The sequence below is a fragment of the Notechis scutatus genome, chromosome Z, assembly GCF_049901735.1.
Source record: "Notechis scutatus isolate UNSWTSFEM ecotype Mainland chromosome Z, rNotScu1.2, whole genome shotgun sequence".
NCBI lineage: Eukaryota > Metazoa > Chordata > Lepidosauria > Squamata > Elapidae > Notechis > Notechis scutatus.
In genome coordinates, this window is record NC_142025.1 from 101,059,164 (window position 1) to 101,085,565 (window position 26,402).

The 26,402-nt window shown below is 38.3% G+C and overlaps 1 protein-coding gene across 5 annotated transcripts in view; it reads right to left on the bottom strand.

The window, feature by feature from the left end:
- The window catches only part of PPP1R9B (protein phosphatase 1 regulatory subunit 9B), a 96,173-nt gene that overhangs the window by 37,363 nt on the left and 32,408 nt on the right, over window positions 1-26,402 (bottom strand). For all 5 annotated transcript variants that reach the window (XR_015746126.1, XM_087948332.1, XM_087948333.1 and 2 more), the window contains 2 exons: window positions 9,364-9,496; window positions 2,628-2,748 (listed from right to left, as the gene is read on the bottom strand). Coding sequence is in view for 4 of the 5 variants with exons in the window: in XM_087948332.1 (XP_087804458.1) it covers window positions 2,628-2,748; window positions 9,364-9,496 (254 nt within the window). In the remaining variant the exon portion in view is untranslated. The remainder of the gene's footprint in view (window positions 1-2,627; window positions 2,749-9,363; window positions 9,497-26,402) is intronic.

Genomic DNA, 26,402 nt, shown 5'->3' on the forward strand with positions numbered 1-26,402 from the left:
TCAATGAAAAGTATTTGGACAAGATTTTCAAGAGCAAATCAACTGCCAGGTGAAGGGTTAAAGCATTTTTTCTAATGCAACTCCAAGGACTGTTTGCAGTGGAAAATGAGCTGCTGAAGCTACAGCTGTAATATAAGATGTAAGCTAGCCTTCTTAACAATAATTTAGGAACAAAGGCTGCCTTTTGTTGCATTACACTGTTTCCATTTATAATTTGTTTTTAACATATTCATGATCTGTTATGAGGATGGGAACACAGATGGCTTAAATACAGTTTCTCCTATAAAATATAACAAATAATAAATAAATGACCTAGATCCAGGGGTGGGATTCAAATTTTTAACAACCGGTTCTGTGGGTATGGTTTAGTTGGTGGGTGTGGCTTGGTGGTCATGTGACTGGGTGGACATGGCTTGGTGGTCATGTTTTTGGCTGGGTGTGGCCAACTCAATATCACTCACATCTCCTTGCCTGGCCTCTCATGACTGTGGGGATGCTGCAACAGTTGTAAGTGTGAAAAACGATCATAAGTCCCCTTTTTCAGTGCCATTGTAACTTTGAATGGTCACTCCACACAAGCAAAGTATCAGCAAAGGAGGAAAAAAAACTCCAGAGAAGTCTAGGAAGTCTAGTCATGCCAAGAATGTAATAAGGGTTAACGGAGAGGCAGTTTCTGTAAGCAACACCAGAATGTTTCCTTCCTGCCTTCCTTACAGGATTAGGCCAGTAATTTCTTTTAACAACCGGTTCTCCGAACTGCTTAGAATGTTAACAACCGGTTCTAGCGAATAGGTGCGAACCTGTAGAATCCCACCCCTGCCTAGATCGCTTTGGAGGACCACATCTGATGGTATTTCTATGCAATCTGGATTTTTAAATAATATTCTAAGGAGTTCCCCATATGATCCACACTGATCACATTCAATTTATTAGTTACTACTATGTACTTTTGTCCATGATAAATGAGAATCATATCTAAAAATCACTAAATTTCCCATGATTTTTCTACCAATGTATGGAGAGAGATGAGAAACATCTCTTGGTTTGCTATGTGAAATGTAGTTACTTTATAACTAAATTACTTGGAGGTTGGCACTCTTGCCTGCTGTTCCAAGTGGCAAATATAACCTCTTATTACATTTTATAGGGCTGCTTTGCTTCAGCTCTTTTAATGCTTCAGCTCTTCTAAGTACAAAGAGATTCTATATCTGGACTTTTGCGCTTTCCAGAGCATCTTTTCCAAATCTAAACCACATTCCTAATGTTTCATGTTCTGCAGTGATATTTGCATGTGTATATATGGAGGGAAACAGCCGTAACTGATATTGATTAAAAGGAAATTAATCCTATGCTTAATAAACTTATTTTTTTTAAAAGGACTGGAATGACATGTCAAAAAGGCCAATATAAATCAAAGCCTGCCACCTTTTCAGCTACTTCTCCTAGTGCTATAATGTGCATATACAGATAGTCCTCGACTTACAACAGCTGGGTTAATGACCATTCAAAGTTACAATGACACTAAAAAAATGACATGACCATTTTTCAAACTTCCAAACATCCCCATGGTCATGTGATCAAAATTCAGATTCTTGACAACCAGCTTATATTTATGCCAGTTATAGTGTGTATTGGGGTCATGTGATCATTTCTTACAATCTTCTGATGCTCAAAATCAATAGGAAAGTCAGATTCATTTAACAACTGTGCTACTAATTTAACAACTGCAATTAATAACTATGTCAAGAAAAGTAATAAAATGGAGCAAAACAATTTAACAGAAATTTTAGGTTCAATTGTGGTCGTAAGTTGAGGACTACCTGTAAAATAGAAGAAATTGACTAAAAGCTTCTTCTAATCTTAGAAGCAACTACTGCTTTTTATGCTAGCTTCCATGTACTTCATTAGAAATATTACACACAAACCAAGGTAGTAGTCTTAAACTTGGCAATTTATTACAACACAGAACATAATTCTATGTGCTTATTCAGACATAAGTCCCACTGACTGATCTTATGCAAATGAGCAGAGGATTAAAGCCTAACTCGTGCTAAACTTAATGAACTCTATTTCTGAGTAAATCACTCTATAAAATTCTTGGCGCTTATATTCAGGTTATAAGAATATCCCCAGCACCTGAAATGTTTTGCCTGCAGAGTAGCAGAATAAAAAGGGAGACTCATATAGACATAATAAAAGGGAAGCTTATTTTTATGGGTTTCCCTTTTCAGCCTTTGAGGGAAAACTGCCAAAAATGAATCCTAGTTGGAAAAAAGAAAGCCTAATATTCCTCAATTAGGGTTGGTATGATTTTTTACTATCTGTCAAAGAGAAAACTTTGAATTTCACTCTGGTATCATGTTAACCGAATGCTACATTGACAATTGCAAATATAATATATGGGAGGTGAGTTTTTAATCTTATGTTGAGGCATCTGATGATCCTGAGCTTTTAGGGAGGAAAAGATATATACCTTTTCACAGAAAAAAACGAAGAAATCTAGAATTTTAACCATCTCTTCTACCGCAAACAGAGATCGACTATGATCAATAAATAAGAGTTCTTGTTTTGGTAAATCCTTGTTCCAAGATAAGCTTTATTCCCAATGTAATATCAGTCCTACTGACCTGCCATCTCGATGAGCTGCTCCTCCTTCTGTCACAGTCTTGACAAATATGCCAAGCTTTTCTAGACCCATATCAGCTCCAGCCCCCATTCCAATAATACTGATCCCAAGACCCTCAGAATCTGCATGAGACAAGGAAGAGGTGAATTGAATTAAAATATGAGGTGCCAAGTCTGAAGCTTACCAAAATCTGGTAATAAATCCAATGAAACTTACTAATGCAAATTTCCTCATCAGCTAGAAGGGAATCCTTCCTGGCTCTTTAAAGAGAATTTGACTGTGCATCATTCAACATGTTTAATCAGGTCAGTTAAAAACCTAGCAGCTATATATATGTACAACATGCTAAGCTTTATTGTAACTCTCATTGATTAGTTGATTGGTGGGGGAATAGTGGGCTTAGTATGTTGTGCAATATCAGCTTATTTCTTCTGCTTATGGTTCAATCCCCCCTCCCCCCCTCAATTCCAGCTAACCTGGCTCATTATCATGGAAGGGAAAGAGTGGATGAAGAAAGGGGGGAATAGTTTGTTTATTCTTTAGAGTTTTTACATAATTAAAAGATGAATAAGTGTATATAAAGAGAGTAAAAATGAAAAAGTGCAGATGAAGAAAATATTACAGATAAAGAAAAAATGAAGTTTCTTCTAATTTTCTTTATTACTTTATTATTTCTCCCCTTTAGAATTATATTCTAGTTCCCTGCTTCCCATATTTACCCCTTCTTAATCAGTAAATTGAGAAATCATCAGTTCATTTTATCCATTTTCAGAATAAGTTCCACAGAGTTTAGAATATATATTTCCAGCAACATCACCCAAGGCATGAAATTCGCTATCAGGCAGCAGTTATATAGGAAGAAGCTGAAGGCAGATGATCACTTCAGTGTAATGGCAAAAGTATCAATTCATACTGTGGTAATTGTAAACCCACCTCTGTATTTTTATCAAGAAAACCACATGAATATAAAATATAAAATGATATAATGCCAAATGATGTGCCCCTCAGGTCAGATTACATTCAACATGCTACTTAGGAACAGCCAAGGAACTTTCAGAATACTAATGGTGTTTATAATATGGCTAGATTAAAGCCTTTGGGACATTAACTTCCCAATGTTGCCATACAGGAAAAGAAAATCAGAAGCTGCAAAGTCAGAATTACTTTGTGAACATGAACATGAACATATGAAGCATGAATATCGGAAAGCTCAACTCAGCCCTCCTAGGAAAACCAGACAGGAATATCAGCCCTCCTAGGAAAACCAGACAGGAAATATGACTAGATGAGCTAATTCTACTTTATTGTAAGGCTACATTAATAGAATCTACTTTATTGTAAGATTACATTAACAGAATCTTGTCTATTTGCAAGTCTGAAAGTAGAAATTTCCCACCACTAACTGCTGGGTCCATTAGTTCCTTAATTTTCCTTAATTTTCTTTCTCTGACCATCAAGTCCTTGGAATCCTGCCTCTCTTTTATAATTGTTTCCTAGGCAGAATCTCTTCCCCTCATTCCTCAAGATCATACAATCAAAGATGAAATGAAATTGACATCTTAGGCATCAATTAATAGAGTCTAGGATTGGACACTTTCAGTCAGAAGGTTATGCTATTTATTACTCAGGATATTAAAAACAAAGTGACATTGTTTTTATAGCTAGGAAAAGTATAGCAAGAACAATACTTGGCTACAATGCAATCAATGGCCAAATGCTATAAACCAGAATTTAGGGGCAGCCCTTTATTATGATGACCCTTCAACTTTATGCTCCAAATATTCATGCAGAACAAGAGGTGGCCAATGAGTTTTATGATCAAGTTCAATTTGAAATTGACAGAACACCCAATCAAAAGGTGGAAAGCCAAAGTTGGAAATATTAAATAAAAGGGTATAACTGGCTTATTAAGTTGGGCTGTATGGCTTATGAAATTGAAAAACATGACATTGACTTATTAATTTTAGATATTACAATTACTTCTTCATAGCTAATACTGTCTTCAAACAACCAAAACAATTTTTCTTATAAAACCTCTCTAGATGGAGAATACAGAAGTCAAATTGACTATATTATTACTAAAACAAGGTGGAGTAGCTCAACTATAGCATCAAAGACATGAACAGGAACTTACTGTGGAACAGATCACAAAAACTCATATGTAAGAAAGAAAAAAGCCAACCATTTTCAACAACATGTGGTAAAACTACACTAATCATTTTCAAGGAAAATAATAGGAATTTCTTTGAAGTCCTGAGCTTCATTAGAGAACCAAAGACTTGGGAAATGAACTGAAAGAAGAATGAACGTGAAAAGGGATTGTCACAGATGGATCAACAGAAGAAAGCAAACTAGATATCAGAACAAATTTGCAATTAGCAAGAGGAAGAGTAACTAAACTAAGAAAGATAAAATCTCAGGAAGAAGCTTTACAAAGTTTCAGAGAACTGTCAGAAGAGACAAGAAGCAGTATTAAAATAACATTTGTAAAGAAATTAAAGATGGAGATGTCTAAACCTAGAAGATTTCAATCTCAATATGGTATGTTAAAGAACACCAATCAACAATAACAAATTCAAAGGAGATCAAAGATGGAGGAAATATACTGAAATACTGTACAATATAACTGCCAACATCTGTGAGGGAATCTGCACTAGAATTAGTGGATAGAAGTTTTGGCAACACATACCTTTTTCAGGGAGAAGGCAGTATTAAATATCATTAGAGAAAGGTCAAAATTAAGACATTGTGTAGTCCCAAAATGGATGGAGAAGGCAAGATGTTTAGGGTAGCCACCTTCTAGAATATCTCAGAATATATCTAGTAGGTTAGAAGGTTACAGCTTTAGTTTGACAAGATTCTGTTGACGAGGTACAAGCAAATAAAGGACTGGACTTGATTGGATTTCACTGTGTCATTTTTGGGTTTGGACCAAATAACATCCAATATAACTTAGTAGTTATTCCCTACTTACAAGAACATCTAGTACTAGAAGATGAAGTGAGATCAGCACTTTAGTCATTACTAAGTCATAAGGCTATAGGATATAGGAATATGGCAGGCAACAAAAGTAAAGGTTCTAACTAAAGTATTTTGCAAAATTACAGAATGACACATAGCTAAGAAATTGGAAGTGATAAATCTATATTACAACATCAAAAGGGAGACTTAAAAGATTATGCACACTATTATACAATCTTAATTTCACAAGCTAGAAAAATAATGCTTAGAATATCCAACCCAAATTAGAGCTCCATGTGAAGAAAAAGAAATGTCAGATGTTTTAGAGAAGGAAGAGGAACATGCAACCTTATTGCTGATGCACTCCGGATAATTGAGAAAGCTAAAGAATATCAAAAAGAATCCAATATGTGATTATAAAAAGGTCTCTGATTGTGCCAACCATACCAAGCTGTGGAATATGCTCAGAAAATGGGATTCCCAGGACATTTCATTGTCCTCATGAAAAACAAATGTAAGGTCAGAAAGCCACAGAATGGATAGAACATGGTGAAACAGACTGGCTCCAGGTTGGCAAATGATGAGACAAGGCTATAGACTCTTCCTTTATTTATTCAGTCTATATGCTGGATAAAACAGGTAGCCCTCATTTTATGACTAACTGAGCATAGAAATTATGATGGTAGGGTATGATGATCATAAAGCAGGTCACCATGTGACCAGTTCCAATTTTACAATATTTTTTGCAATGGTCATTAAACAAATGTGACCATAAGCAAACATGGCATTCCCATGGTTCAGAAAGTTTCTCTGTAAATAAAAACACAGCATCTCTTGTCAATTGCATTTTTGGTTAAACATAATTAACCCATTCTCCAAGTGGAAATGATTGTTGGGAAAGGTCCTAAACAAAATTTTAAGGAAAGGTTTTATTATTAAGAATCAAACAAAGATGACATCAATCAAAATGGACAAAATCAGAGATAATGACTGCAGTGATTTGTGGTAGATAAGCAGTTGTAGGCTTTCTATGAGTTAAATATAATAATAGATTGTTAACAAAGATCTTTGAAGTTTAACTGTTTGTTTACTTGTTAATTACTTTTTTCTTATATATAGTAGATAGATGACAGCTTAAATTGGTTGCAAATAGATGTATAAAATAAATTATAGGCAAGCTTTGCAAGGAGGGGAAACTTACTGCCGCAATATACTTATCAGTGTTCAACTGGGGGGCACAATATATATATATATATATATATATATATATATATATATATATATATATATGTATATGTATATGTATATGTATATGTATATGTATATGTATATGTATATGTATATGTATATGTATATGTATATGTATATGTATATGTATATGTATGTATGCAGGTCTTGGCATGTTCGAGTCTTTTCCCGTGTAAGATTGAGAGTATCTTGGCAACGTTTCGACGAGGTCCCACTCGCCATCTTCAGGCTGGTGCTTTCGGCTTTGTGCTTGTGCGAGCAAAGTGTGATCGGAGCTGCCATCTCCCTATATATACTGGTGGGGAGGTTGGCTGTGTTGTCATTTCTTGATTGGTTGATGGAGTTGATGTTTGCAGATTGGCTGGCTTTTTCGTAAGAACATGAGGTATTGGATGTGTGTCTATCAACCTCCTGTGTTGTAACGACCTGGGTAATGGGCTGTGTGACGACTTTCTGAGTTCTGTTGTTTTGACATCCTGGGTCTTGTGCTGTAATCTCCTGGGCCATTGGCTGTGTTGCAACATCCTGAGGTTTTGTGGTGTAACTTCCTAGACCCAGGATATCACAACAATAGAACTCAGAAGGTCATCACACAGCCCATGACCTAGGTCATTACGACCCAGGAGATTACAGCACAAGACCCAGGATGTCAAAACAATAGAACTCAGAAGGTCATCACACAGCTCATTACCCAGGTTGTTACAACACAGGAGGCTGATAGACACACAGCCAATACCTCAGCCACACATGTTCTTACGAAAAAGCCAGCCAATCTGCAAACATCAACTCCATCAATCAATCAAGAAATGACAACACAGCCAACCTCCCCACCAGTATATATAGGGAGACGGTAGCTCCGATCACGCTTTGCTCGCACAAGCACGAAGCCGAAAGCACCGGCCTGAAGATGGCGAGTAGGACCTTGTCGAAACGTTGCCAAGATACTTTCAATCTTACACAGGAAAAGACCCGAACATGCCAAGACCTGCATACCTGTACCCGTGAAAATCTATGAAAACATATGTGTGTGTGTGTGTGTGTGTGTGTGTGTGTGTCTGTGTGTGTATTTTTATCTTGTGTGTTTTCTAAGGCACATTTTTAATGTCTAATTTTGTTTTCTTTTTGTAAAATTTCTTTCTTTTTTCTTTTTTGGAATTTGTATTTTAACTTTCTGAATAAAATAAAAAATGATTGTGAAAGAAAGCAAACATGGTGGTCATTAAATGAATCATTGTTCACTATGTGTCGGTTTTTGTCATAACCCACAATAAAACACTGGTTTCTGGTAAAGATGTCATAAATTATAGTCATTTGACTGTGGGGTGCTGTAAATGCCCAAAATTCATTCAAATGACTGCATTGGGGGGTGGGGAGACAGCAGAATTTTGAAACTGAATTGTAATTAGCTTTTTGTGGGGTGGGAGTGTTCATTGCAATTCTGAACAGTCTCTAAGCATCCAGTCATAAGTGAAGAACAACTTATATTAAAAGACGACCAGTGAGATTTTAAAACTGAAAGAAAAAAAACCCATCAATTTGTGCTATGCTGGTGACACTATTATGATAGCTGAAAATGTAATTGAACTGCAAATTCTAGCTATAAAAGGAATACAGTGCAAAAATGGGACTACAATTAAATACCAAGAAGACCAAACTAATGAGAAAAAAGTATTAAATTGATAATAATCCTTAGTATAAAGATGGGTAGCTTATCTATACAGGACTCAGGGGTAATGTTGCAGGGCACTTGGTGGATCAGACTGAAGCAAGCACTGGGTGAAACTATAGCCAAGCTTAAATCGGGAATAGATGAAAATGCATAGTTTGTGATTCAGTTTGTTGTGGAAAGTCAGCCTTCTCTTAGCATGGTATATAAACTAGGATATCATGATATGCCACAATCTTATTTTTTCTGGACATAGTATGTTGCATGAACACAGAACTTAATTCGTTTTGATTTAGGGTTTAGCATGGTTATGATTCCAGCCATATTGTATTTTAAACCCAGTGTTCTCTTTTGTGGTTGTTATTGTTCTCTTCTTTTTCTCCTATGCAGCAGGCTGCAGGAAAAGACAGATACATCTTATCAAAGATCTAAACTGATTTCTTGCTGAACATGTTTTTAAAAATTAGGCTGACGGCTCTTACAGCCCTATGAACAGAAGTAGCCTATATCTGCCATAGCAGCTTATTTTCTTATTGCTCTTCCTATGCCATTCCTAAGAGGAAAATAACAGATAGGAGGAGGGCAAGAAGATAAAAGGAAATGATTGGGGGGAAGCAGTTAAAGGTGATGAGCGAAATATATAGCAGGTTGAAAATAAGAGACAAATAAAATCCTTTTCAGAGACAAACCAGCTTACAAAGATCTATTCTTAAAATGTGTGTAGAAAATAAAAAAGAAGGGCTCATGCTGCAGAAAATCTGATCAAAATGCCTTATGTTCTTTTTAGATTCATGTAAACAGCATCCCATTTCTATCAGTTCTGAAAAGGAAAATTCATCGCCAAACACGTTTTTCCCATTACCTTTTTCCAGTTCCACAGGAAAGAGATCCAGCCTTTCCACTCTTTTTTCAAGTTCATACTCTGCTGAGGCAGCCATAGGATCAACATCTTCATTTCGGCGGTCATATTCCTCATTGGAATAAGTGCTAAAAACCTGGAAGTAGATTTTAAAAGATAAGAATGAATAATACAGATGTGAAAATGTTCTGATTTTTAGTAAATGTGGAATTGGTTCTTAAAACCTGGCTCACGGGCCATTGAAATTAATGCTTCTGATAATGTTTATTTATATATTCAATCAATTTGTATGGCCGCCTATCTCACATTTGTGATTTTGGATGATTCACACAAATTAGTAAAATATAATAATCCTCTTTAAAACCAAAAGCTCCATTAAAAACCAAATTAAAAACCAAAAGCCCCATTAAAAACCAAAAACTAGAAAGTGGAAGTCATGGATCAATCAATGTAGCCATCTGATAAGCTGCAAACCATAATTAATTTCCAATATGCAGTTTCCATCATTTGTCAGATTACAGATCATTTTCATTTAGTGACCACAACTAGGACCAGCAATTTGGTCATTAAGTGAAGTGGTCACTCACAAACTAATCTACTAACTGCAACTTTTTGATAAAACGGATAGAATTACAGATGATTGAATGTCTAGAAATGAAAATATTTAATACTCGGGAATGCTGAAGAATTTAATTTCCTTGTATTTCTGTCCAAAAACGTATGTCTAAATTACAGACCCATAGGATTACATTTCAGTATCTCTCCTTTTAGTCACCAAACAAGGGAAAAGGAATTTATTTCAACGTACCTGGATAAGATTAGGTAAAATTTCTCAGTGACAGCTAAAACAAAGAGTGCTTAAAATCTCTTGCCAAATATTTTCTAGAATAGATGAGTCACCTTGATATCACATTGGTGAGTTACAATTCATTGTTAGAGAGGCCATCAGCAATATGAAGGACTAAGAAGAGATATCCAGCTTTACTTTCTGTGTGATCAGTTTCAGTTCTCAGTTCTTACTTCAAATCAGAAGCCATATTTAGATATTTTCTCATGTTTATAGGAGACAGACTTTGTTGCCAGGAGGAATTTATCATGCATCTGTGAAGTTTAAACTTTTTATGCCAGGATCATCCTTTAAATATATTTTTATAATATTTTATTTCTCCGGTAGGCTGCTTTGTGAGTTTGAAAAATTAAAGAGGATGGTATAAATTAAGTAATTTACTAAACTGTAAAAGACCATCCCTTTTTTTGACAGATGTAAGTAGGGATATCAGTTTCATGTGATAAACAAACAAAGCATCATAAATTGATCTAGCAAAATAACTAGCTTAATTTGTATTTGCAAAAATGTTGAGGCGACTGGGACTTCAACAGAAATGCATCAAGAGATTGGTGAAAAATGCAAGGACCTACACTGTCTGTCTCTGTCACTTCACTTGATTTTAACTAGACATAACAATTCTTGCAAGAAAAATCTGTGGGCTTAGTGCAAAAATTGAATGGCTACATAACACTATAATTCTGTGTCCAGCATTTCTGAGAATAATCTCTACTACCTAGAATGTTAAGCTTTATTTTTTTAAAACCTATTTTGTGTCTTAATCTTTTGAGTGAGTCCAGCCTCTTATATTGAATTGAATTGAATACTTTATTTGGCCAAGTGTGATTAAACACATAGGAATTTGTCTCTGGTGAAGAAGCTCTCAATCTATATGCAAAGCAACTGAATAATGATAATAATGAACATTATCATAATACTAATAAAAGGTGGGAGTAAAAAAGATAAGGGTAAATAATACTACCTCCGTATTATATGGATAAATACACAGACATTACACAGCACTGTAAGAATTAGGTGTTTAGCAGAGTGATAGCATGAGGAAAAAACTGTCCTTGTGTCTAGTTGTTTTAGTATGCAATGCCCTGTAGTGCCTTCCTGAGGGAAGGAATTGAAACAGCTTATCGCCAGAATGTGAAGGGTCTTACATATCTTCTCAGCCCTCTTTCTGACCCATGCAATATATAGGTTCTCAGTAGAAGGCAGGCTGGTTTTAAGTGTTTTTTCTGCAGTCCTAACTATTAGTTGAAGTCTGTACCTGTCCTGTTGGTTGCTTACCAAACCAGACAATTATAGAAAGAAGCATAAATGAGAGATTCAATAATTCCTCTGTAAAACTGTATCAAAAGCTCCTGGAGCAGTTTGAACGTCCTGAGTTGAGACAGGAAGAACATTCTTTGTTGTACCTTTTTAATGATGGTTCTAATGTTAAATGTCCATTTCAAGAGAGTTAGTCACTGTATTGCAAAAATGAATCAATTCTGTAATCAACCTAATAAGTCCTTGATGATGTTTGCTTTCAGTTTCAAATTCTTTCCCTTTACCCTTTGACCATTTTTCTATGACAAAATAGAGAATTATGTGACAAAACATTTAAGGTGCGAGATGCGAATAATGAGGACTTGGGTTTAAAACTGCTTTCAGCTATGAAACATCTATGGAATGTAACTTTAGGCCTCTGAGATCAATCTATCTCAACATTGTTGTAAAGAACACTTAAAGGTGGCAAAAGATACCACCATCTTGAACATCTAATGGAAAAAAAATAACAGTTGCTCTATAGATACTCTTAAGCACTTGACAGTGTTTTTCTATATGACTGTAATCCTCAGCAGGACTAGACATACATCCTTCATATAATAAAAAGCTAGTATACAATGATAAGGAGTCCATCTCAAAAACTCTTGAGTATCCATCATTGGTTTCTTTTTTTTTGTCATTTGAACAGTTTTACATAACCCGAAAGCCTTGTGTCACCTGAATAAATGATTTTGTCTGTTTTTGCCAGCAGCCCCTACCTATAAATATGTTGAAATTAACAGTACCTCACTATTTTCTCCATGGCACTGTCATTGGCTGCCAACATTGCCTATTGTTATAAGTAAAGTTGGGAAGTTGTAATGTTGCAAGGAAGAACATGAAACAATTGGACAAGATAATCCATATTTTTTGCTACTATGTTAATTCCAAGTCTTGATTAGATTTTATATCTAAAAGCAAATGGAATTATATCCGGGTTTATACTTAAAGCTAATTGCTGAAATTAATGCACTTGTTCAAAGGATCTGTTTACAGTTTGTAACTCTCTTATTTAAACGATTCTATCTTATGTATAATGAAATGTAGGACCAAAGACTTCTCCAACATAGTTTGGGAGGAGATTCTGTATATACATTATTTAATATTGTAAGCCACCCAGAGTTTTACTCTGTGTTACGTATTCCCTTATTCTGCAATATACAATTATTTAATGTGATGGATCAGCACATAAAACACATACATATGTGCACAAAAACATATACACACTGACCCTATGAGAATTCATACAGAAGCCTGACTCTCCTCCGAATTAGTTCCTGAATTACTTCAAAAGCAGTGTGCCTAAAGCCCTCTGCTACTTTTCTTTCTCTTCTTTCAAGACACTGCTTTATACTTTCTTGTTCTAAGGGATCAGTAATGACCAGATTTGGCATCCATCTGCATATCTACATGTCTCTTATTTATCCATACTCTTCCTTTTGCTTTCCCCTTCCCTTCCTAAATAAGAGGAAAATATTCCGTTCTGTCTTTTCTTGCTCTGATTCTTTATTCTTCCTTTTACTCTTCCTATTCTAAGTCAGAAATGGGCAACTCGCCACTCTTAGAGTTGCTTGTGGTCAGCTGTCAATTTGGAAGCCATTACTTTAGACCTTTAGCAAGAGCAATGTGTTCCTCTTACAACATTCCCTGGCGAGGAAGAAGAAAGAGGGAGGAAAGAAGAGAGAGAGAGAGAGAAGAAGAAGAAGAAAGTCAGAGAGAATGGGATGGCAGAAAGATGGAAAGAAGAGATGGCAGAAAAAAGGGAAAAGATGGGTTATCTCTAGCTCCACCCATTCATGTTTTCAACTCCACCCATTACTGTCATATATTGTTGAAGATACATCCTCTGACAAACCGTTCTCTGCTTATGTTTCAGATATAATGCACTTCTTTTGCCCCACTTCCAATTTTTCACAAAATCTTGACTTAACTGATTCCCCTATTTTAATTTTTCTTGCTGGAGAGAATCATCCCTAGCTCTTTCCACCAGCATTCACAGCAGCAGGTTCAATTCTCTGACGCCCCCACCCTCATTCTCTATCCTGTAATTGAGCCACATAGGCTGTCACAGCCAGTGAAGAAAAGCAAGAGAACAGCACCCCCCACTTTCCTCCAAACTGCTACAGCATTAATTAAGTTGCCAGGGTAGCCACCTGCTTGCCTTCACCCTGCCGTTCCAGTGCATCTTTGCACCACCTCCAAGGCCTGACTTGTGTGTGGGAAGACACAGAAGTTTGGGGAAATGTTCATCTCCCCACCACAGCCATACTAGATTTAACAAAACCTTTTTTTTTGCATCTCTTCAATGCAGAAATACTATACTAAGTGGACCTGCCAAGAAAAAAAATCATCTGTACAGAGAGAGAAACAATAAAGAAAGGTCTTAGCAGTGGGGAGAAAAATATATTTAGCTGTGTTTTCCATAGTTCTTTTCTTTCTACTCTGCTGAAAATTATTATTTCTTAACAAAAACCTTCCAAAATGTTATTTCCCACCCCGCCCCCATTCTCCCACAACATCCTCCTCTTTATATGTATGTAGTTAGGAAGGAATATTTCCTCTAATCAGAAGAGATGGGTATACACTGGGCACTAGGCCATCAATTGTTTTCTTTTGGCCTAACATGATGGGTGACCCTGACCAATGTGATTTGGCAGGGATTGAGAACCTGGAAGTAGGAAGCCTCCTGTAGATTCTGCCTGCTTTTCTACAGCCACCCAAATTCAGGGATTCTGTAAATTCTCAATTGATTTAATCTACTGATATTGGTTGAAGAAAAGAAAGTTTTGTTTCCATATAACCTACACAAATCCTTAGAGGCCATCAGCAAAATTCCCTCCAAATGGAGTTCTTCTTATGTTGATAATCTTCTGGGGAACGTATCAAGCACCAGCAGCATGAGGAAAGCAGTCGCTTTATATTCTGTTCTGAGCAGCCTAAAAGCTACCATTTAAACCATTCCCTGGAACTGTAAGCATTTAAAATAGCAATTTCCCATAGAGCCCTGCAGCAATGCTACATTGGGGCATTTTGAGGAATATTTAAAAGATCAAAAATGTAGTGATACCGAAGAGTAGAAGACCAAGCCAGGATTTAGTTGCACCAGTGGACTCTGGGCAATTGGTAACTGCTAAATGATGGCATGTGGTCATGTCAGCAGCTTCATTTTCAACTATCAGAATGAATCCACGTGACTCCTAGACTGGCTTGCAATTAGTTGGGACCTCTCTTTTTTACTTGTTTGAAATACATATTTTACATGCATACATGTTCTACTCACTGCAGGACAACAAATGAAAATGGAGCCTATTCAATACCAGTTCTTCTCTAAACAACATATGCGCCCTTGCTATGTAATATTGTACACACTGATTTCTCTTTCACCCATAACTGTATACAACTCATATAAATAAATCCCAGATGTGAATTCACTAAAAGCACCGAGAAACTGACTGACAGAGCAACAGGCCATTAAAGTTAAATAAATCCTCTAAGTCTGAGATAGTCAACCTCAGCAGCCCAGAGGCAGAACAGAGAAATGGGCCAGATTTGGCTGAGTTGTGGAGAGAGAGAGAAAAAAATCCCAATGCGTCTCAGGTTTCAACAGGGATAGGGATGAATGCAGAATGTCTAAGAAGTGAGAATAAGAACCATTTATTGAAGATAGTGAGAAACAATTACCAATTTTTTTTAGCAACTGTGGTGATTCAAGAAGCCATATGTAGAAACAAAGTCCGAAACCTATTATGTTTGATTTTATTTCCTATCCTACTTAATGGAATACTTGTTCTCTATTTGATGGAATCTTGCCCATTTACATTTGCTCTGCTGGTTTCATGGTATTCTTCACGAAAAATGTTTGATGTAGTGAATAAGGCACCATGCTAGGCACTGTGGGCACATGAGTTCTAGTTCTGCCTTAGGCACAAGCTTGAGCAAGTCAATTACTAAGCCCTAGGAAGAACTGATAAGAGCAAACCACTTCTTAAAATCTTGTTAAGAAACCTGCAGGGATTAATCCAGGCATTCCCCTGGGAGTCAGGATTAACTCGAAGGCACAAAATGTGAGAACCATCACTATTCCTAGGGGATAAACAATAGGGCCAAGGAGTCAGGAGGTTGGTGACTGTTCTATTCTTAAGCATTCTTCCTTCCTGATCACATGGCACAGAGTTTTTATTTAATTTATGTGCCACCCATCTCTCAATCTGCAAAGCAATTATGAAGTTGCAAAGAATACCAGAAGCCATGTTCTGCATATTTTCCCTTCTTTCTTCAATTTTTCTAACTTTGCCATGAGACCATGTATTCTGGTATGTGATTTTTTTTTTTAAACCTATATACTAACCATGTTCATCTCGGTTTAGATTTTTGAATTAACAGCTCATATTTTAAACCTAACTTTCCCAATTTAGTGTCAGCCTTCTAGAAGTGTTGGGATTATAATCCCTTGGCTGTGCTAAATGGGAAATCTCAGAGCTATACTGCTAACATACCTAAAAGGTTCCCCTCACTACTCAAGAAACCTGGCCTATCTCTTTAAGCAATTGAAATAATTAAATAAGGATGTTTGGACTTAATAGGGAGTTAAGGAGATTTGCCAAAATTTAGGCATCTTTATCAGAAAATGGATTGCATTGGGTGGATCCAGCTACTGTAGTTTAATGTGATCCACTGAATCCAGCCAACATAGGTTATTGAGAAAGGTTGGACAAACTAAGGTTCTTATGCAATGCATAAACTGATAGGATGTATAAACTTGGTTAAAAAAATTAGCAGCTTGAAGAAATACTCCCTTAATTGATACAATCACATATCCTTTAACACTTTCCTTCCACATTTTACCCCCATCCCATTAGAGGATAAGATGACTGCAGTAGTTGTAGCAGCTTTCTCCAACCAAGTGATCTCCAAATGGGCTCCAACCAGGGGTGGGATTCTACCGGTTCTGTCCACTTCTGTAGAACCGGTTGCTCTGGAGAGCAGCAAACAGAGAGTATACATAGAACCGGTTCTATGTTTGCTGCTGTTTTGGCCCACTCTCCCACCCGGGCTCTTGCCTTACCTTTATTTCTTGCGTTTTCAACCGCAGCTGCTTTGCGCGGTACAGCTGCGGTTGAAAAAGCGGGGAAAAAGGGCTTTTCCAACCGCTGTGCACTTGCACGCAGCGCTGCTCAGCTGTCTGGGCAGCTCAGCAGGTCGTAAACTGCACTCACACGACTTGCGCGACGCAGAGCAACAGAACCAGTAGTTATACTGGTCAGATCCCATCCCTGGCTCCAACACCCTCTAATCCCCAGACAGCATGGCTACAAACTGTATTGCTCTTAAGATTATAGAACTCAAAATTCAGCATTATCCAATTGGGACAGGATTGCCTACAATAAAAATACAGTATCCTTTACTGATCAGATGACACTTCAATGCTGTTTGAAGCCATGAATTTAAAGCACAAAATCCACCCCATCCTATTAAAAATCTTAGGAATAGCTTGTCATTCTGGTGGAACTTGTTTAAGTAGTTGTTTCCAAAGCCCTTGGAGTTAAAGACCTAAGATTTGGATGCTTGGTCAAAATACTAGAAACCATCTGGTTGGTGCTCAGCCTTTACCTTCTGTCTTCCACCTCCACCCCAACAGTAAATTTATTTTGATTTACACAGATAAAGCTAAGAATCAAACCAAGCTGTACCAAAGAAAATTCTGCCTACATGCAAGCTGCCCAGTTCTACCAATGAACATGTCAACCTACTAAGCAGTATATGACTCAACTGGCATGCATATGGTGGAAGTCACGCATGCAAACTAGCCAAGGCCAGGAGTCATAATTCAATAGGATTTCTGCCTAGTTATACATACAGGGCAAAACAAAACTGAGGAAACAACTGCATCACCTAGAAAGCATTCATAATATACTTTTCTAGATTGACTGTTGGATTCAGGAACAAAAATCCAAAATACTTGGAGGCAAGCCTGAGTCCTTCAATCTTTTCCAGTACATACAGCACTGGATTATCTGTTAAATAAGAAGAGAAAGATTTCCTTAACTACAGAATAATTATAACAAAGCTCTGTATCTTGTACAAGCAACATTCCTATACTCCTTGGTGCTCTCTGAGCGTGGTTGTTTTCTTGCAGATGTTTCATTACCCAAATTAGATAACATCAGCAGTGTTAGTGATTACTAGTGATTACTAGCACTGATGATGCTAAGTAGTTTGGGTAATGAAACATTTGCAAGAAAACAAGCGAGCTCAGAGAGCACCAAAGACCCATCATTTCAAAGATGAGCAACAAATATTCTCCTTTATTCCTATACCCTTACAGGTAGATCTGAGCCTTGCCAAAGTTTTTTCTTTGATTAATAATGACCCATACTGGTTGACAAATTTAGGAATTCCAGTTTCCATCTTTTTGAAGAAACACCAGGTTGGGAAAGTTTGGATTAATCTTTTACTTAACAAACCTTAAGTTAATATTCTAGATCAGGACTGTCAAACTCCCAGCCCACGGGCCGGATGCATCACATGCTGGCCATGCCCATGCTTGGTTTAGCCAAGGAGAAAAAACTTCACGACTTTGTGATGCTCTGAGTTTGACACCCTGTTCTAGATGATACAGCAGCTTATAGACAGCCCACTTTGTGCAATGATTAAGGCATCAGGCTAGAAACTAGGAGACTGCATTTTAGTCCTACCTTAAACACAAAGCCACCTGGGCAACCTTGGCCCCAGGAAGGAGGCAACAGCAAACCACTTCCAAAAACTACAGGGACTTATCAGATCGATTCAAACAAGAAAAAAAAATAGTACTTACATATAGCCTTGTATAACAAAGTATTCCTTTTTATCTCTGCTGAATTTATTACCGATCAAATTCACTTCTATGTATTATGGGAGATGGACAAAGCAGTTTGTCACCTTTATTGTTTTTGATTTAATCTTTAAGGTTCATATGTTTTTTCTTAGTAACCATTTGGTTCAAGTTCAAACACTATATTTTGAAACCTAGTTTTACGCTTTACATTTGTAAATGTTCTTTCCTTATTTATTCAGGAAATAATGTTTATTTATTTGGTTTACTTATTATTAATATCTTGCCCCAGTCCTGCTTTCCAGATGTGTTACATTACAAATAATGTAAGCCCAATCATCACGTGGGCTAAAAGTGATAAGACTGTGCACATCTGGAAGATTTCCAGGTGGGGGAAAGTGGGTCATTTTATTGTTTCATCCTTTTGGCCTACATGTATAAGTAACTTAGTTCAGTCATAAACCCAAAATACTCCCCTGTGGTTCCCTGAAGGAAAGGCACGTTTCATATTCAAATCACAATAAAAAATTAAAGTGAAACTCTAAGCATGCTTACTTGGAATTTATTTCCATCAAAATCAATAGATTTACTTGCATTTAGAATGGGGCTATTATAGTGAAATATGTCCTGTCCTCTGCCATAAATCTCATGGAATATTGCTCACCCCTATACAAAATTATATGTTATGAAACTGACTAAGGAAAAGACTAAGTACTAAATGGTATCCAAAGTGAAGTCATAAGTTGCCTTTTGATTTCACTTTCCTTCAACAGTGAATATGAGAAGTTACCTGAAATACTGTACATACAAGTGTAGAATTGGTGGCTTGACCTTATTATTGAGAGAATTGGATTATGTTAAAACACACATGCACACATACACTCCAGTAATTTTTAGATGTGCTTGATACTTAAATGCTAAACAAAAAACAATGCATTATTGTGCACATCCAAAAGCAATAACTGCAATGGAGTTGGAAAGTTACAGCTGTTGTGATGAGCTTTTATAAAAAAAGAGCTCTAGCACAGATCCTGTGCTAAAATTTGATGGCAAACTAATAAAAGGAAAGCATCATTTAGGACACATTCTTGGTTATTTTCCCAGTGAAAGAGAGGCATATTTCGCTTTTGAATGTTTGGTCAATTAATAATTTGAGAAGTTCCCTTTTTATATTCAAGTGATTAAAATGTTGGCTGCTTTTTTAAACTCTTCTTGCACGTTCTGCATTGTGGTACATGAAAGTGTGCTAAATCTCACTACATACACATAACTGCCCATTATCTATTGCACCATTTTATCTATTTGATAATTTCACTGACATCTTATACATCAAAATGGTGAATTTGTAACCCTCCATAAATTAGCCAAACTATGGTACTACTTTTTGCATGTCTCACAGCTGACTATGCTGTTTGGGCTGCTGGAAATTTTAAATCAGTAATATCAGATAGCGATAATTTATGCTTACATGAGAATGTTTTACTTACCTTGACATAGGCTACTTTTTCAACAGGCATGCACTGCCAGCTGAGTAAATTCCTGAAATAGTTCTACTAATTACCTGAATGATTAGCCTTGTCTATTCAGAAGGACAACTGTCAAGAGATAATAACCACATTAAAAAAAAAAAAAAAACTCCTCTGTTTCCTTAAAAATAATTTGTTCAGTTTTAATAATGAATTGCTTTTTAAAACTTCACCACTGTTTTCCTGACAGAGAAGATTTCTGAAATGCTATGCAAAAACAAAATGGAAGAACACTGGAGCAGAACTTCAGGTGAAGTGAAATTAGGAACCGGATATTAGCTAGATCATTTCTACGTTTGCTGCTTGGTCAAAGAATATACCTAGCTCTGGAGCAAATGTGAAGAGTTGCGTCTCTTCTATTTTGTTGTAACTTTCTCTCATCTTTTGAGGGTTTTTTTTGAATGACAAACTCTAGAATATTTTGCTTTAAGTAGCTTATTCCTATACAACAACAGAGAATAGCTAGCTTAAAGTTACCAAGTGAACTTTATGATCAAGTAGAGATTTGAGTTTGAATCTGTCAAATCCAGTATATTAAATCTATATTATGCTGGCTGTTAGGCAGATTATTGTACAAATCTTTGGACAATAAATAGCCTTGAAATACATATTCCAAAACTGTTATATTTACAAAAAGAACAGAAGCATTCCACAAATCCTGGTAAGGAAAAGTTTCCTCTTCTGATCTATCTTATGAATGCAGAAACAGATTCTCCTTGAACTTTATGTTAGTTGGAAACCTGCCTAGGTTTCCAGGAGGGTTTGTAAAATTGGAATTACATACATCTGGAGGCATCCTAAGATCCTTAAGTTAAAGCAAATCAGGGTTTTAATGATAAAATGAGAAAGAGATTTCCAAAGGTTGGAAGAAACAGCCAGAATTGCTTCTGTAGATACCCTCAGTGCTTGGACTATAAGCAGTTGACTGAGATATTTGGAAGCAGGAAGTTCCTGGCTATTTATTTTATTTATTTGATTTGTTAATAGCTTACAAGATAATAGGTATAAGTATAAACATAGTTATGAATACATGAAATGGATACATATAAGAAAAATAAAAAGAAACAATAGGACAGGGATGGTAGGCACATTGGTGCACTTATGCACGCCCCCTACAGACCTCTTACGAAAAGTCAATAGTAGACAGTCTAAGGTTAAAGTTTTTGGGGAAGAAACCAGAGTCAGGTAGAGTATTCCAGACATTGACCACTCTGTTGCTGAAGTCATATTTCCTGCAATCAAGTTTGGTGCGATTAACCTTGAGTTTGTATCTATTGTGTGCTCTTGTATTGTTATGGTTGAAGCTGAAGTATTCATTGACAGGTAGGACATTGCAATGTATGATTTTATATACTATATTTAGATCAGACTGAAGGCGGCGTAGTTCTAGGTTTTCTAGATTTCAAGTCTGGTAGCATAAGGTATTCTGCAATGAGTAGAGGAGTGGAGAACTCTTCTTGTGAAATATTTCTGGATTTTCTCAACTGTGTTAATATCAGATACGTAATGTGGGTTCCAGACTGATGAGCTGTATTCAAATCTTGGTCTAGCAAATGTTTTATATGCTGTTGTTAGTACTGTGATATTACCAGAGAAAAAGCTACATAGGATTAGGTTAACAACTCTTAATGCCTTTTGGCTATGTGGTTACAGTGGGCTCTAGCACTTAGATCATTAGAGATAAATACTCCAAGGTCATTGACAGAGTTTGGATCATCAACAAGGTCTTGACTATTCAGCTTGTATTTTATTTTCTGATTTTTTTTTGCCAATATGTAATACAGAGCATTTATTTGTTGAGATTTGAAGTTGCCATTTGTTTGACCATTCTGATACATAATCAAGGTCTTTTTGAAGGGTAGCAGTATTTTCTGTGGTGTTGAATAGCTTTACATCATCAGAGAAGAGAACACAGTTGCTCTTAATATGATCACAGAGGTCATTTATATAGAGTATGAAAAGAGTTGGTCCTAAAACACTGCCTTGGGGGACACCACTGTTGACAGGTATAGAATTTGATAGGACGCTCCCAATTTTGACCATTTGTTGTCTGTTTGACAAGAATGCTTCTATCCAGTTATGCAGGTGCCCAGAGATACCATAAGATTTTAGTTTTAGGAGTAGTTTGTAGTGTACCACTGAATCAAAGGCTTTACAGAAGTCTATGTAGATTGCGTCTATTGCTTTGCCCTGATCGAATTGTGTAGTCCATATGTTTTTGCAGTGTAAGAGTTGCAGATTACAGGATAGTTTTTTTCTGAAACCAAATTGTTTATTAGAGAGTAGGTTGTTTGTCTCTAAGTGGAGGATAATGGATTGGTTAATAATTGATTCCATGACTTTACAGGTGACGCAGCATAAGGAGATTGGTCTGTAATTTTCAACTAGGCTGGGGTCTCCCTTTTTGAAGATGGGGATGACCGTGGCTTGTGACCATAGGTTAAGCAAGGAGCTGGTCCTGAAAGATTTTTCAAAGATTATGCTTAGAAGTTTGGCTATGGCAGTGGATAGCTTTTTTAAGAAGTAGGCACATATTCTGTCCGGTCCAATAGATAGAGATGGTTTTAGATTGTGTAGTGCTTTTTCAACATTGTCTTCTGTGAAATCGACATGTATTGGATCATTGTAGTCACCTGTGGTTCGACTAGAAAATACTGGGCATGATCCATTGCTGTTTACAAATACTGAGCCAAAGAATGTGTTAAAGAGGTTGGCTGTAATGGTGTCGTCGTTGCAGTCTTTACCATTAGGTCCTTTCAGATGTGGGATGGACCTTGAGTCTTTTAGTTTGTTGTTTACAAAATTATAGAAAGCACGGATGAAATTGGAGCATAGGTTTTCCTCTTGTTTAATGTGATAATTGGTGCATTCAGTCTTTATCTGGTGGCATAAATTTTTGTATTGGCTTTTGAAGTTGGCAACATGACCAGATTTGGTTTTCTGCCAAAGTGATTTCTTTTTGGATTGAAGCTTCCTTATTGTTATGGGTAATCTGTTTTTGCTGGTTTTGGGAGTTGTTATTGGTACATATAGTTTGATGACTCTTTTGACTTCAAGTAAAAATATGTTGTAATGGTCTTCAACAGTATTGCATCCAGTGAATAGAAATTCACTGGAAGGTGAATTCACGGGAAGGGGAGGGGAAGGCGTACAACAGTCCCTAGGGCCACCTGCAACAAAGAGCATTGACCCCTTCTGCCCCTGGTGATGGAAACCTCGCAAAAAAAATCTTGGGAGTTGAGAGCTCTCTGGAGAGACAAAAAGGTCCAGAATTGGATGACCAAAGCGTTCCAAAATCTCCTGGAACAGACTGGGATGCAGGCACTACTCCGACTGGACAACTGTGGCCCTGCTCAACCAGTCTGCCTGCACATTTGAAACTTCCAAATTGTGCTCTGCCCTTATCAGTGAAAGATTTCTCTCTGCCCAAAGGCACAATTGGTTCACTTCCTGCATCAGGGACCTGGAGCGAGTGTCCCCCTGTCGATTTATGTGGGCTTTGGTGGCCACGTTGTCTGTGAGAAGGACATGCCACCCCAAAACCTCCTGCTGGAAATTTTGAGTGCTAAATGGGCTTCCCTGAGTTCGAGCCAGTTTATATTGTGGTTTAGCTCCTCTTGTGACCACCATTCCTGGGTAAACTGGGGCCCAAGGTGAGCCTCCCAATCAAACAGACTGGCATCAGTTGTAATGGTCAGTGTCATGCCCGGTTCAGAGTCTGAATCCGAGGAGGAAGCCGGACAGTTGACAGGAAATGGGAGTGTGACTCCGTTTGCTGTGGAGGAGGCTGGGGAAGGGCAAAGTCTAGCTGGGCAGAGCAGGGGAGAGATAGAACAAGGGAGTTCAGAGGAAGAACCAGGCCCAGCCCCTCTTCATCCTAGGGTACGCAGAGAGGAATGGAGAAGGAGCAATGTGAGTTGCATGGCTTATGGGGGAGGAAAGGGCCCTGGTTCCCTCCATTAGCTGAAGCTGGGAACACAGTGTTTAAAAAGGGAGGTTGTGCACAGCAACTTGTGGGAAGCAAATCTTGAGTTATCTTTTATTGTTGAGGCTTATCTGGGTTCCTGGCATCTTCCCACCTGTGTGTGTTTTGTTGGCCTTTGAAGTCTGCAATTCTGTATCCTGCCCTGTCCAGTTAATTGCTGCAGTATGGTTTGTGTGGATTTTTATTTACAGTTTATATGTACTTTGTTTTCGGACTGAATTTCCTCCACTTAAAGACTGTTCTTGGGGGAGTTTTTTCTCCAGCCAAAGGTAACTGGACATTGGGGGCAAAGTTGGAGGTATTAAAGTTGGAGGTATTACCTTTCTTACTTATGTGACTGTGTTGCCTTTGTGCCACGCCCCAGGTCATCACACTGGGACTGCCACCAACGGAATGATCGAAGTACACTCTGTGGCACCCAAACCCTTGTCACTGAGTTGCCCTGCCCGCCCTCTGATAGGGGAGCAGGAACCACTGCAGGGCCCAGGCGTGGAAACAAGCCCAGGGGATAATGCCAATATAGGATATCATTTTGCCCAGGAGCTGAGACAGCAAGATGAGAGGGGCCCCTCTGGAGGACAGAATCTGGTCTGTCACGGCCTTGATACTGTCCCGGTGCTCCTAGGAGAGGAAGACTTGACCAGACAGATTATCTATAATTGCCCCCAAATGTAAGAGACAAGTCGTTTGGACTAGATGGCATTTCTCCAAGTTTATCAAGAACCTGTGCTTGTTGTTAGCAGATCCTCCTCTGCCCGGAGGCGGGAAGAGGACTTGATCAGGATGTTGTCCAGGTAGCATTGTATTCTGATGGGCAGAGTTCTGAGGTATGCTGTTGCAGCCGCCAGAAGCTTGGTAAATGTCCATGGGGGTGATGCCAAGCTGATCAGAAGAGCTCTGTATTGGAAGTGATGGCTGCCATAGCAAACCTCAGGAACTGGCGGGGGTTTGGATGAATAGGAACAAGCTTTTGTCAGGTCCATAGAAGTCAAAAAAATCTCCCTCCCAAATTCCTTTGAGGATTGAATGGATAGAGCGCATCTTGAATCTTCTGTAGATCATATGCCTTTTGAGACCCTTTAGATTGAGAATCGCTCACCAACCCCCTTCCTCGGGGCCTTTTGGATGACAAACAAAATTGAATGAAAACCCCGTCCCCTCTGGTCCCCTGGAACAGGCTGGATGGCATGGATATCCAACAAATGCTGGATTGCTGATTCCATGAGCACCCTCTTTGCAGGGTCCTTGGAGATGGGGCAGCACATAAAGACCCTTGGGGGAGAGGAGAGAAACTCCAGGAAAAGCCCTGATCGAATGGTTCCCCTGATCCATGTGTCTATTGTGGTTTCTTCTGCGCGAAGAGACCCAGATGGCCCCCTATGGGATGAAAATCCCTGATGTCACTTGGGCCATCTGAAGGCCCTACCGGTGCCATGAAATGACCATTTGCACCAAAGGCCAGTCTATTGGCCTATGAGGAGGGTCTCGAGAAGAAGGACCTGTGCTGATGGGGAAAGCTCTCCCCAGCCTCCCCGTCTAAAGTACGGCCTTCTAAAATAGGGCAAGGGACTGTAGTTAACCCGCCTTTCTTGGGAAAGGAGTATCTTGCGCTTGTCTCTGGTCTTCACTAAAAATGGTTCAAGAGACTCCCCAAATAGCTTCTCCCCTTTAAAGGAAGCTGAAGCTTGGCGTCCATTTGCCAATGGTGGAGACAAAGCAGCCTACGAGCTGTCACAGATGAGGCAATGGCCCATGATGAGAACTTGGCTGTGGTCAGCATAGCATCTGCTATTAATTTGGCCGCCTGTATGATCTTGTTAAGATCTTGATGGACTCTAATGTCCTCAGGTGGGATCCTTCCCTGCAGTTATTTAAGCCAACGTAGTGAGGCTTGGGTAAAGAAGGATGCTGTTGTGGAGGCCCTAATAGCCCAGGAGCCCGCCTAATGCACTCTGCGAAGAGCCATTTCCAACTTCCAGTCCTCTGCTTTCAGTGCGTCCTCAGTGTCAGGTGGTAGGACGAGTGAGGACATCAATGCAGCTACTGGGGCATCCACCATTGGCACTTCAATAATGTTCAAAAGCTCAGGATCAATGTTAAACAGTGTCATTTTCAAACCACTGGGACGGGTGTACACCCCCTGGTGATGGGTGTATACCCACTGTCTCTTGATCTGGGGCAAAGGAACAGCGTCCACCTCAGTTGTCTTTTCTGTAAAAATATAATCCTCCTGGTCTGCTCCCTCAGGTGGGCTGTGCTTTTTGCTTTACTAAGCAGAGGCCTAAATAGGCTAGGCTGGAAAAGGCCCTTCAAGATGGGAGTGCCCAATGCCTCTACCTCATCTTCCAAAAAGTCCCTTTCTCCTAGAAGCTCTATCTCTGAAATGGAAGACTGGTCCGCACAGAGGGTACTGGAGAATAAGGTCTGTGATAAACCACTGGCTCCCCCGAGGGTTGCCAATGTCCCTGGGATATGGCCCTCTCAGTGTCTGATGTTGAATACTGGCATTGCTGGCTGAGTTCTGCAGCTAATTCCTGCCTGATGGCTTGTGATAGCCAGGCATCTCCTGACTCTGAG